We start from the raw sequence: 13,680 nt of genomic DNA, 5'->3' as shown, positions 1-13,680 counted from the left end.
TGGGTGAACCGGGAAGTTCCTTCCTCCTGCTGGGCCTCTTTCTTTTCCTCGAAAATATAACCAAGGTGGAACCCGTTGGCGTCTTAGTTCCTCCCAGCTTACTACGTCTTTGAACTCTGATCTAACAAAGGCACTTTCAGCGAGTCAGGAGGCAGAGCACAAAGTAACCATTCTTTTGTGTGAACTGATCGTTAATACACAGACATGTTTCATTCGTTATCTCTGTAAGCAGAGTTCAGGCTCACAGTGTCCATCCTGACTACCTTGGTCTACTGAGAAAAGCGCGTTTCACTTCATTACAGCAGTGCTTGGCATTTTAGCGGGCCCCCTTTCAATGTTTAGTTTATTCTGACATTTGAGAGATTGGACCCTCTTTGTTCTGTGATCTCAAAAAATCGTCCACCCCCCAGCCCCTAATTCCTGTATTCGATATGTAAAATGGAAGTAATAACCCAAAACTTCTTAATAAGCCCGCAGAGGCACTGATTCAGCAAGGAAGCAAACATTTGTGGAGCATCTGCTGTGTGCACGACACTGCTGAGTACAGAACAGACATGAATAAGAAGTGGTCCCTGCCCTCAAGGAATGTATGGTTTAGTGGTAGAAAAAAAGCATAACTATTACAGGTGCCGTGGTAGACGTTGATGTAGGGTCAGACGTACGTAAGTTCTGCTGGCTGGTGGGAGGGGAAACCAGGGGGCAACGTGGTATAGGGAAGAGAACGTTAGGTTTAGAGTCAGAAGAGCTGGGTTTTCGGAATCTCCGTTCTCTGTGTATTAGTTGTGTGACCTTGATTCCTTTGAGCCTGGGTTGCCTCATCTAAATAAAGGAAGTAATGATCCTCCCGCCTCCTGGTCACTGTGAGTGTGGAACTGTACACGTGTGTATGATAGAGCTGTATCTCGTCTGAGCTCTAGGGGCAAAGTCACGTTCCTGAATAAAATGGCTGTTAGGCCACTTGTAATTGCTAAGACAGAAGATTTTGTTTGAAGTAAAGCTCTCAGATTAAACCCAAACAGGCATCAGCAACCTTTCAAAGGTAGCGTGCCAGCTCTGCTGCCTGTGCCGGCCTGTCCTGCCGATCAGGCGTCTGTGCGCACCTTTCCTGTGACGGCAGCAGGCGCGGTGCAGGAGGCAGTAGGAAGTTGGTGGCCCCCGAAAGTCTGTCCTCACCTTGACTGTGATGGGAGGTGTGGACCGATGTCACCGCTCACCTGTGCCCTCAGGAATGGGGACGCCGTCAAGCTGTGTCTTAACTCTGACCTTTCCCCCTTTCTCCCTCGTGCCAGATTTTATCATGTGGGCAACCTGCTGCAACTGGTTCTGCCTGGATGGACAGCCTGAGGAGGCCCCGCCGCCCCAGGGAGCCAGGACGCAGGCCTATTCCAACCCTGGGTACAGCTCCTTCCCTTCCCCCACGGGCTCGGAACCAAACTGCAAGGCCTGCGGGGCCCACTTCGCAAGCATGGCCAGGAAGGTGAGTGTCGACCTCTCGGCCTGCTCGGCTGCTGTAGCCTAAGGCCCTCAGGCAGGTCTGCTGACCCTTCCATGGTGCCTGCCCCTGGCCTTTGCCTGTGCAAAAGCTGGCGACCCAGACCTGTCCTTTCACAAAAGTATTAAAACTGACCAAGCAAAAGCAACACATCTTGGCATAGATTTAGAGCCAGCTAGATCTGAATTCTGATAGCAGCTCGGCCACCTCCTAGCTGTCTGACTTAACCTGTCTTGAGATTCATCTTCTCATCTCGCAGTGTTGTGGGAATAAAACGCGCTAAGCTGCGAAGCGTGCCCGGCGCGATGCATTAGCTGCCGTCGTATAAAGCCTAGCTGCAGGTGAACTTGTTCTCTTTATTGAAAACAGTGTCAAGGACATCTCAGGTACGTCAGGACCCTAACAAGATGAAGACTAGAGCTTATTTACTGTTGCCATTTCATTTGAAATGCATGGTAGCCGTGTTTTCCAGATTAGCGAGCAGGAGGTAAAATCACTGGCTGGGCCATGGTGTACGGGTGTGGGCCATCCCTCTGTCTGTGGTAAGCATGCCTGGGGCCGAAGGTGAGCCCTGACCCGGAGAAGAGAACTGCTGCATCTGTCTTCTTCTGCAGAATGAGAGGTTTGCAGCCTAGAATGTGATGTTAAAATGATGATAATGAGAAATTTGAGAGGAAAAAATACTTTCTAAACCACCTGCTGTATGCCAGGGACTATTTTAAGCAATTTATAGAGGTTTTGTTTCATTCAATCCTCACAGTAACTCTATGATGTAGGTTTTAGGGTCCCTACACTCCCACTTTACATACGAGAAACTAAGGCTTAAAGTTTAACAGGTAAAAAGGAAACCGTCAAGTTCCTGACAGCACTGGAGACATTAAAATACTCATTCTTTCTCCTCTACTTAAGTAGTGCCCCAAGATCACCTGGTTATTAAAGGGCAGAGCCAGGATTCAAACATAGGTCTTTGACTCTCAAGCTTTCTCCCCGAAGACAAGTCAGCATGTCAGAATTTCTGCAGCTCAAAATGTTGACCAGCCACCCCTTTGTAACTGTAAGACAATGGAGGATTGGCATTTTGCCTTATAGGTTGTATTTTGCCTACACCTCACTGCAGTGCGGGGAAGGTGGGCACATAGCCAAGCTTTGTTGTGGTTTGCTTGGCTACCCCAGTCACTGAGAACTCAACCAGAGAGGCTCCTGCAGGCCAGGGGGCTGTGGCTTGGTGGGCAGGGGTGCCTCTCCTTTTATATGTAGGCTGAAAGGTTCAGTCCATGATGGAGACTGAAGTGGCGAGTAGGAGGAACTTGGGGCCACGTGGCCTCAGTGCTGTCGGTGGTGGAGACGGTGGGGTGGAGTTAGGGTCTGAGATGAGATGGAAGGAGGGCTGTCGGGTCCTGGTCATGTGCCTGGCACTGAGCCTGGCATTTCAGATGCGTTGTCTCACTGAAACCTTACAACAGCCTATGATGTGTGTACTACTATCATTTGTTCCCATTTTACAGATGAAGAAATTGTTCCCTTTATCTAAGGTAGTAGTTTCAAGGACTCCTCAAGTACATCAAGAGTCTGTTGGACGTCAAAGCTCATGCTGTTTTCATCGTTACATTGTGAGAAATGCTAGGAACGGCCAGCTGAAGTGGCAGAGTAATTGGCAAGAAAGGAATAGGGAAAACCCTCCTTTAAATGAGGCAGCATGGGGAATTCCCTGGCGGTCTAGTGGTTAGGACTCGTCTCTTTCACTGCCGAGGGCGTGGGTTCAATCCCTGGTCGGGGAACTAAGATCCCGCAAGCCGTGTGGAGCGGCCCCCCCAAAAAAATTAATTAAAAAATAAACAAACAAATAAAGGAAGCAGCATGAATTTGCTATAGGTTTGTTTGAAACCACCACCACCACCCCCTTTTTAAAAAAAAGTCAGTTATCCTCTGGAGTGGAAATGGAGAGAAAGCACAGAGAGGACGGTGGTGGTGATCCAGGCTCAGGATAAGCATGTCGAGCACATTGGAAACTTGAGAGAACCAGGGGATCTAGCGAGTTCTTGACATTGCTCAGCCTGAAGAGAGAACGTGAATGAACAAAGAAACTGCCCCCAGAGAAAGGAGAATGATGGTTGGGTCAGGGTGGGAAGATGCCTTATTTTCTTTAGAGTGGTTATCACCACCCAACATACATGTGCTTGTGGGTTGCCTGTCTTCTCAGATGGCACATAGGATAAGGGATTTTGTCAATTTTGTTCACAACTTTTCCGCAGTGTCTAGAACAGTGACTGACACGTGGTAGGTAGGCAATAAAATTTTAAAAATAAATGAATGAATGAACGAATGGACTGCTGAGTTGAGAGCAGTTTGAAAAAGAGGAAGTAGACCAGAGAGTCTCTATTTTCATCAGTTTATGGCTGACATTTCCATGCTGAAGATTTTCACTGAGGGCTGGTTCTGTCCCAGCAGCATGCTAGTAGCTGGAGGTTACAGTTTTGTGGAGAGACTACTAAGACATAGGTCTTTCCCTTAGGGAGCTTACTGTCTGGTCGAGGAGGCCCACATTTACAAAGAACTAATAATAGTCAATTGCATAAGTTAAGTACTAGGGCGTCAGGCATTGTTGGTAAATTGATAATTCTAGCCGGATGAAGGAAAGTGTGTTGATTTGCAAAGCAGTGGCTGAGGTAAGAGCACCAGATGTGGAGCAAGTTCAAGGTGGATTTGGGAACTGTGAGTGGCCTGTTTGGCCAGAGTGTAGGGTCCCAGGGAAGTTAGGGCAGCAAGTTTGGGATCAGGTGGTAAAGGGCCATGACTGCCGTGGTAAGGAGCCTGTCACCACCAGACAACAAGGAAGCATCAGAAGGATTTTGAACAAAGCAGCAGCCTGATCGATCCCATTTCAGGGAGCAGACGTGGCTTCATGAGGAGGGTAATTTGATGGAGCCATAGGAGTAGCACTTAGGAAGCTCCTGCACACCTGGCGGGAAGTTCCCAGAGCCTGGTGTAGGGTGGAGGCTGAGACTGCTCGAGGTAGCTTCCATTTAGTGAGCGACTCTTTGTGCCAGACCTTGTGAAGAAGTGGTTGTTAACCCATTTTACAGATGAAAGATTTGAGACTCAGATACAACAGGTATTTTAGCTACTAAGATAACAAGGGCACGCAGCTGATGAAGACAGAGGAAACGGAGGAGGAGGAGGAGGAGGAGGTCAAACTAAAGAAGGCAGAGAATCGGTCTGGGTGCCTAGGAGCCTGACGGTGATTAAAATAAGTTTTTTTCCTATTCAGTGGTTCACTGGAAAATATATTATTCAGTGTCTACTGTGTGTCAGACATTGCGTGGGCTAGGCAGGCAGAGATGAAGAAAGTCATCCCTCCTTAGTAGGGAGCCTGTAGTCTGACAGGAAGATGGGGGCAAATACGTAGCCACACAAGGAGACAAAAAGAAAGCTTCTGTAGCAAGAAGAGCTTTTGTGGGGGGGGGAAAGAAAGTTCCAGACTGGAAGGTAAAAGATGGTTATTGGTACAATATTTTCTTGCCACAAAGGGATGGATTAATTTTGTGTAATTCACAGTGAATTTTGTGAATAGTAAGGATGTTTTCTCCTACGAGAACTTTGCACTTGTAATTTCATGCTTAAGTGGATCAGCATCTTATCTTAAGGGTTTGGCATTTAACAGCTGCAAGCTTTTAAAATGTCTTTTCTAGAAGTGTTTGAATTGACGTGATTACAGGGATCCTGCCGTCTCTTTTTCCTTTCTTCATCGTGAGCTCATTGGGTACAAAGTCCAGAGAGCACTTAGGACTTTGTAGAGAGGACGTAGTAAGAAAGATGGAGCCCTGCCTTCCCAGAGTTTCCAGTCTCAGAGAGAAATGGCAGGCTGGGATTTGCCACAAGCCTCCTATCCCATCTGTATTGGTAACACCTACATATGGTCTAGCAGCAGCCCTGACAATTTTGGAGGGAGTTTGGCGCCCAGCCTCTTGAGCTGACCAGGTTGAGCAGGAGGCTGGGGAGGTGGCCTGGCAGGGAGGTTGTACTTGGGAACGTGGAAGAGATACTCAAGTCTCGGGGGAAGGGGAAAAGGAGGTGACGGTGTTACCTTTAAGTGCGTTGCGCCGCCCACCGCACGCTGAGGTTTGCTGTGCCTTAGCTCATGTAGTACTTGAGTAGTCCTTTGAGGTAGGCTGAGCTTCCGACTTTACAGGTGAGAATCTGACGCTCTGGGAGGTTATCTGTTTTGCACAAGTTCCCTTAGCTGGGACGTGACCAGCTAGGACTCAATCCTAGTGTGTCACGCCTCGGGCTGCCCCTTTCCTCCCGGTGGGCTGCGGGAGGGGATGCTTATGGGCAGGATGGCTAGGAGGAGGGGCTGGTGGGCTGAGAAAGTGGGCCCACCCTGTTCCCGGGAACGGGGCTGGGGAGAGGGTAGAACAAGGAAGGGTGGACTGGCAAAGGCGGGTGCCCCTGCCAGCCTCCCTATGCTGGTGTTTGCCTGTGTTCCTGGCATTTGTGCAGGCTCATCGGCTCCCCTAGGTCAAGTTTCACGCGACCTCGTGAGTCAGTTTGCACCGTTTGCTAGAATTTATACATATGCGTTTCCCTTGCTTGTTCTGCCCACATTTGTTGACAGCTGCTTCTTCCTTCTCCTTTGTTCTCTTCTGCCTCCGCAAACTGAGGTTTTAGCCTCAAGAGAGCGCTGTCTTACTCTTTCCTGTAGGGTGTGTTTCAGATGCCGATGCCGGGACTTGAGAGTCCCTGGCGAGCTGTGGGGTAACGAGAAGCTGGGTTGGTTGCTGCCTTTGCATTCTGATCTTGCATCCAATACGCTGCACGCCTTTGAAGAAGAGAGTTGTTTAGATCTGGCTGATTGAGCAGCTCGGGCCCTTTAATTCTGTCAAGCTGGGTCTTTACCAAACTGCATTGACTTAGGTCATGTTCCACGTCAGGACCTACAGCTCTATTACACGGAGGCCTCGTCGTTTCACTCTGTCATCCTAAGCACGTCTCATTGCCCGACAGAAAAGCTTTAGATATGACTGAACCCCCAATACCCAAAAACATCCGGTTTCCACCTGAGTGGCTACTGGTCCCAGAGCCCTCATGAAGCGGGTGCAGCCATGCGTCCTTTCCAGTCAGTCGCTGAACATTTTATTGTCTGGTTATAACTGTGTAGAGAATAAGGGAGCTTGATGTGTGTCCTTCCCCAGCTTCTAAGTATCACCAGTCAAAACGATGGTAAGCATTATGCTTGTTTTCCTTTACTGCACGAATGACACTTAGAGGGAACTCACTATAATGACATCGGCTATGCAGACTTTAACTTCAGTGCCACACAAGGGTATCTGTGATTTCAACTCTGGGAATCTCAGTCTCCTGGGCATTCTGGTTAGCTTGAATAGCTTTCTATACTTAGAAAAGAGGGAGTGGAAATCTTTAGGTTAATACTTAAGTCACCACAGGATGAAAAGTTTTGAATTTCTCTAAAGGATGAGTGAGGGTGCCCTCTGGGACCAGCCCCGTGGGCCCAGGGATTACCCGTCTGGTGGCGTGTGGCCTGCTGGTGGCTGGAACAGGCCTCAGTCAGATGTCACCGCGCTCGGTCAGCCTGCGGGGCGAGAGGCCGAGGATTTGCTTCCTGTGAGCTGACAAAGCCTTCAGGAGTTGTGTCGTCTGTGATCCTGGGAGGCGCTGCTGCCAGGCGGTACCAGCTTGCCTGCCAGGCGCTCTCGTGGCCCGTCTGAGACACCCTGTACTTTCACAGACGAGAGCTCCCTAATCACGTCCAGAAGGCCTCCTGTAGCTGACTAAATATTTGTCCTGGGTAGGCTCTCAGGCACCACTGAGTTCCCAGCACTCTGAGTGGGCCTTCCTGGGGTGGGGGTGGGGCCTGGGCCCCGGCCTCTGCAGACGGGGCGCTGGGTTGGCAGTTGGGAGATGGGAGAGCCAGGCCCTGGACTCGGCCCAGCTGTAGGCTCGCCTGGGGCTGAGTTAGGCAGCGTGAGCCTGGCTGTGGGCACCAAGCTCAGACAGACCTCGAGTGTGAATTCCAGCCCCACCCTTCACTGCCGGCCCGTTAGGGTGGGACTTAATCTCTCTAGGCCTCAGGTGCTCGGTCTGTAAAACGGAGGTGCGCGAACACCTACTTTGCGGGGTTGCTTTGAGAATTAAATGACAAGCCACGTCTAGCTCTAGCACATAGTGGCCCCTCAGTAATTTAATTAATACCATTAATAGTAGCAACAGTCACCACCATAACCTTTATGCATTTGCTTTCTTATCTCAGCGATAAAGTAGAAAGAATCATAGTTCAGGATTTGAATCTTGACTCTTATCATTGGCTTGTATTTCCTCTCAAGAATAATTAAAAGACTGAACACTTATTGAAGACTCATGTGTCAGATATACTAAATGCATTATCTCTTAACTTTACAACAGTCCTATGAGGTAGTTGCTGTTATCGCCTTGCTTTACAGATGAGGAAACTGAGGGCCAGAGAGGCTAAGTTACACCCCCAAGGTGACGCCACAAGAAATGGAGGAGGGAGACAATAGAAATGCGGGGGTTTTTTATCCTGAAGCTGGTAGTCTTAATTAATAGCCTCCATTTCTCTATCAGTAAAATGAATAAAGTAAACCTCCGACGGAACACTCCACGTAGTGTCCTGTATGTGGATACATGATGCCTACAGGGGCTGCGCCACCTCCGAGTGGCTTTTACCCTGAAATCTGCAAGGTAGCCTGCACCCGCAGGGAGAGGAGGAGCTCAGTAAAAGTAAGAGTGATGGGGGAGGTCTCGCCCAGCTCCCATTGCACTGTCTTGTTCTCACTGTCTGACGTGGTTTCCTCTGCCTCTTGCTCTAAGCAGCAGACCTGCTTGGACTGTAAGAAGAATTTCTGCGTGGCCTGTTCGAGCCAAGTGGGGAGTGGGCCCCGCCTCTGCCTTCTCTGCCAGCGTTTCCGAGCTACAGCTTTTCAGCGGGAGGAGCTCATGAAGATGAAGGTGAAGGACCTGAGGGACTATCTCAGCCTCCATGACATCTCTACCGAAATGTGCCGGGAGAAAGAGGAGCTGGTGTTCTTGGTGCTTGGCCAGCAGCCTGTAATCTCCCAGGAGGGCAGGACTCACGCCCCCAGCCTGTCCCCGGACTCCCCGGAGCAGCAGGCCTTCCTGACCCAGCCTCACACCAGCACGGTACCTCCTACCTCACCCGGCCTCCCTTCTTCACCCCCAGCCCAGGCTCGGGACCGGCAGCAGGTACGGGCCCGTTTGCAGCCACACCATCTCTGCCAGTTGGAGGGCTCATTTTCCTCTCCCGCCTGCACCGTGGGAGTGGGGCAAGGTTAAGTGTCTGGATTATGTGACGCCTTTCTGCTTACTGATGAGGGATGATGTTTTCTGGACATCCGACTCACGTTTTGGCTTTTTTCAGGGATATTGATGCACGGTACTGGGTGTTTGTGTTTGTTTGTTTGTTTGTTAATTTTTTATTTTATTTATTCTTTTTTTTTGGCTGCGTTGGGTCTTCGTTGCTGCGTGTGGGCTTTCTCTAGTTGAGGCGAGTGGGGGCTACTCTTCACCGCAGTGCGCAGGCCTCTCGCTGCAGTGGCCTCTCCCGTCGCGGAGCATGGGCTCCAGGCGTGCGGGCCTCAGTAGTTGTGGCGCGTGGGCTCAGCAGCTGTGGCTCGCGGGCTCTAGAGCGCAGGCTCAGTAGCTGTGGCGCACAGGCTCAGTAGTTGTGGCGCACGGGCCCAGCTGCTCCGTGGCACGTGGGATCCTCCCGGACCAGGGCTCGAACCCGTGTGCCCTTCACTGGCAGGTGGACTCTCAACCACTGCGCCACCGGGGAAGCCCTTTTGTTTGTTTTTAATATGTACATATCCCAGTTAGAGAGTTTTTAAAAATTCATTTTTCAGAAATATTTTGAGAAAACTCACTGGTAGTCTTTGCATTTAGTTTGGTTCAAATTGCCCTCCTACTTACTCACCTTTGTTACGGTCTTCCTTGGCCGGATGGGTAGCTCCGTTCCTCAGTGACCGTCACAAGGCACAAAGGAAGAAAAGGAACATGTAGAGGGAAGGGAGAGTGGGGAAACACTGTGACTAAGACAAGGGTGCTGCTTCTCCTGCCAGCCTCTGTCTGGGTGGGGCAGTGGTTGGCGGGCCGTTGAACAGTAAGCAGCCTTACCAGCATCCTCGTGGGGCCTGGGAATGGTAAGCTCAGAGCAGCACATCGACTGAAATATGAACCAGGCGTGGAAAGTACAGAAATGAGTAACACATTGCTTTTGTGCTGAGAAAGCCCCTCTAAGGGGGAAGGTAGACGCAGAAACCAACTATTGGATTAGAGTGTTGCGGGCGGACCTCACCCTTGTGTAAGGCACGATGGCGTCCCGTAGTGCCTTAGTGAGCCTTTTACTTACATGGCTTGGGCAATAGCGGGAGGATTAGGACCTAAGAAATCCGGTCTCCACATCCAGTTTGTCACTGACTCTTGGGTCAGTTTGGGTGAGGTTTGAGCCTATAACCATGAAATGGGGTTAGTAATCCAGACCACTTTTGCTCTTGCCAGGATGTTGGGAGGACTGAGTAGCGTGATCTCACGTCTAAAGGGCTCTGAGCCGCCTAGAGCAGGCACGTGCCAGTGTTGTCAGTTCCCACACAGGATGTGGATGGCTGCTGCCTCTTGTTTATGATCACCTCCTTTGCCAGGACGGGGCCCCCTGATTCAGCTCTGACGAGCACTGAGGCATAAAGGCCACTGTGATAGCACGCTTTACCTTCAGGAAACTCAGCAGCTCCCTTGTTGGCTTGAGCCTGCTTTCTCCCCAGCACGCTCTGGAGTTTTACTCTTCCCTCAGCTCTGGCTCTGTCTGCTGGACAGGTTTGGGCTCCTGCTTTGACTTCCTCCCTTTGCTTGGTTAAGTGCTTTCGCTCTGTTTATGGGGAGCCAGGAGAGTGCCTTGAGGGATTTTTTTTTTCCCTCAAGAACCTTCAGGTGGCTTTTCCAATGAATGGAGTCGGTTTTAAGCTTCCTTTCATTAATCAGAAGTTTCCAGACTGCACCCACAGGTGACACTGTGTACCGGATCTCACTGGGTACTTCTCTGATGTTTTCAGAGGGCCTTCAGGTCAGCTCACGTCCCCGGTTCTGGTGAGGTCTGCATTTTGTCAGCCAGAAAAACAGGGGAAGCGAAGTAACTTGTGCGGCTGCCTGACGATTCTACAGCGAGCTGCACCCAGGATGCAAATCTGCTTGTACCACTCACCCTACCAGGGCCCTTTCCTGTACTTTTTTTTTTTTTTTTTTTTTTTTTTCGCGGTACGCGGGCCTCTCACTGTTGTGGCCTCTCCCGTCGTGGAGCACAGGCTCCGGACGCGCAGGCTCAGCGGCCATGGCTCACGGGCCCAGCCGCTCCGCGGCATGTGGGATCTTCCCAGACCGGGGCACGAACCCGCGTCCCCTGCATCGGCAGGCGGACTCTCAACCACTGTGCCACCAGGGAAACCCCCTTTCCTGTACCTTTAATGTCCTGGCAGTAGTTGCTGGTGAAGGAAGTGTGTGGAATAAGCACAACTGTGGACCCACATTCATTGTAGATTTTGGTTTAGCCAGTGGGCAAACTGAAAAGACAGGAGCATACTTTGCAGCATGAGATCTAGTTTCTCTTTCCTGGAAAAGAAAGGACATACAAGAAGCTGTCTACTTAGGACGAGGTTAGGCTCTGAAAGACTTTTTGTAACTCCAAGGTGACACCAGGAGGCCAGTGTGTACCACACCGACGTAAATCTAAGAGAAAACTAGACGTTGTTTTGGATGCATCTCCGTACATGTGTGCTATATGTGGGAGCGTATTGTCCCTTGGCATTTTTGGTGGTGGTGGTGGTGATTTATACTCTTCATTGCCACTGTAGTTGCTTGCCTGTTCTTAATTAGCTCCGTATTATGCATCCTAATCTGAGATGAGCGGCTAGAGGCAGTGAGTGACTGGTTTCCTTTACTGAGAGCAGTGGAAAAGGCCTGTGAGCTCAGACACCTCTTTGCTCTGGGCTCACACCAGGCCCTTTGCCTGTTGGGAGCAGTGGGTGAAGAGGATCTACTTAAGGGATTTGTGGCTTCAGTGGTAATGGGATTAGGGGGCTCACGGTTCTGACTACTCTGTGGCAAAAACTGAAGGGGTATCTAGGAGGAACCTTCTGAGAAGTTCGAATTCTAAGCAGAATGAAACTTCTTAAGCACAGGCATTTGTCTTATATAGTCTCAGGCTAATAATAATTTTTGACCAGGTTTCAAGACAGCTCTCAGTAATAGTGTGCCCTGCTGGTTGGAGCATATTTCTAGAATGTGAGAGCAGCAACTAGCCAGAAGAGAGGGATAAGGTGGTGAGGGTCTGGAAACTTTGTCTCATCCGGGCCAGATGAGGAAGTGGGGGAGATTTTGTGTGGAGGAAGGGAAGATATGATATGAACAGCTGGGAAGAAAATAGTTGGCATTGGTCTGGGGGCAGAACCAGGGACGGTGGGCAGAAGTTGTCGGGAGGGTAGTTTGAGGTCAGTATCAGCAAAAAACTTGACAACGGTCCAGCACAGGAGTGGACGTGTGATCTTCCTTTCACTTGGAGTGTTCAAACTGAGACTAAATTGACGGTGAGTGGCGGTTAATGCCGTCCTGGCGGTGGGCAGAATTAATGCATCTTGTTCTAGAGTTGAAATCTCTTTCTTTTGCTTCCCTGCCTGACAAAGTCAGTGTTAAAGAGCAGGCTTTTGTAATGCTGTTAGGTGAGACTCCAGATTTCCGGGGGAGATGGGAATGTGTCTTGGATGTGGTGTGTGCTGGCAAGAGGCCCATGCTGTGGGCCTGGGGCACACATCTGGGGCATCTCTGTGGATGTGATGGCACCTTTTTCTTCCCACAGGCCAATGGCCATGTGTCTCAGGACCAAGAGGAGGAATGGATAAAGATGTTGTACGGCAAACTCCTGGGGCCGCCGTGAGGATGTCGTGACTGCCCCTCAGCCCCGAGATGCTGCCAGGGCACAGCCCACAGCTCCCCTGCCTGAGGTGTACACGGGCAGGATCTGGTCTCTCCCCACCCCTCCCCTCCCAGATTTTATCATGTGGGCAACCTGCTGCAACTGGTTCTGCCTGGATGGACAGCCTGAGGCGGCCCCACCGCCCCATGAAGCCAGAACGCAGGCTTATTCTAACCCTGGGTACAGCTCCTTCCCTTCCTCCAGTCTCGGAATGAAGCCGCAAGGCCTGTGGGGCCCACTTCACAAGCATGGCCAGGAAGGCCAATGGCCATGTGTCTCAGGACCAAGAGGAACCCGTCTACCTGGAGAGCACAGCCAGAGCACCTGCGGAGGAAGAGACCCAGGTGGGGCCCCTGCTTGGGTCTGTGCCTTTGCCTTTGCTCTTTCACTGGCGTTCTTAGGCTGTTATTAGGAACCTCTTGGCAGACTCAGGGTGGAGAGAGGAGAATCAGTGTGTGACGATAGTCCTTCTGAAATTCTGTTTTCAGGGGTGGGGTTTAGTGTTAGCATTCCAGTTAACCTTTGTGGCTGGCAGTGTGTTAGTGTGGAGTTGTGAGTCACAGTGGAGACTGGGGAGCCACACGGCCCATTAGTTTCCAGTCTCTTGACTTTGTAAGAGCTGCCAGAGGGCCGGCTCCCGGTGCCGCCGTGCAAATCTTGTTCTTTTCTTCTGCTTCTAGCACACAGTAGCCATTGTTAGGGGAAGGAAGTCAGATAATCGGGAGGAAAGATGGGAGGGAGTTCGGCCGTGGCGGGCCTAGTGCACAGGGGGGCACAGCCATCGGGGCCGTGGAGCTATTGTCGCGGGTGCGTAGAGAGGATGCTTGCCCGGGAGGTGGGCTCCTTTGTGGGAAAGCAGAACTGTCTCCGGGGCAGAAGGACCAACACCATCCTCGGCAGTTTCTGGTGCTGCTGCGTTTAGTCGTCCCAGCAACCCTGTGGGGCAGGTCTGCTGCCTCTTCTTCATGGAGGGGCAGTTGGGCTGCGAGAGGTGAGCCACTTGCCTGGTACTATTCAGTACTAATCAGCGGAGGAATCAGGATTCAAAGCCAGGGCCACCTGCCTCAGACTGCTGCTCCTTCTCCCGGGTCATGCTGCTGGGCGGGTCAGGAAGAGACCGTGCTCTCTATTTTTTTTTTTTTTTTTTTTTTTTTTTTTTGCTGTACGCGGGCCT

General features: G+C 50.8%; 1 protein-coding gene across 5 annotated transcripts in view; it reads left to right on the top strand.

Moving 5' to 3' along the window:
* The window catches only part of RFFL (ring finger and FYVE like domain containing E3 ubiquitin protein ligase), a 67,624-nt gene that overhangs the window by 48,419 nt on the left and 5,525 nt on the right, over positions 1-13,680 (top strand). For 4 of the 5 annotated variants that reach the window (XR_003683100.2, XR_003683101.2, XR_008619227.1 and 1 more), the window contains exons 2-4: positions 1,290-1,477; positions 8,342-8,731; positions 12,767-12,850. Coding sequence is in view for 1 of the 5 variants with exons in the window: in XM_024127544.3 (XP_023983312.1) it covers positions 1,298-1,477; positions 8,342-8,731; positions 12,767-12,850 (654 nt within the window). In the remaining 4 variants the exon portion in view is untranslated. Of the gene's footprint in view, positions 1-1,289; positions 1,478-8,092; positions 8,249-8,341; positions 8,732-12,766; positions 12,851-13,680 lie in introns of those variants that run through there. The other variant, XR_003683108.2, reaches the window with a different exon arrangement.

The sequence above is a fragment of the Physeter macrocephalus genome, chromosome 14 (genome assembly GCF_002837175.3).
Source record: "Physeter macrocephalus isolate SW-GA chromosome 14, ASM283717v5, whole genome shotgun sequence".
NCBI classification, from domain to species: domain Eukaryota; kingdom Metazoa; phylum Chordata; class Mammalia; order Artiodactyla; family Physeteridae; genus Physeter; species Physeter macrocephalus.
This window is presented reverse-complemented; position numbering and strand designations above follow the sequence as displayed.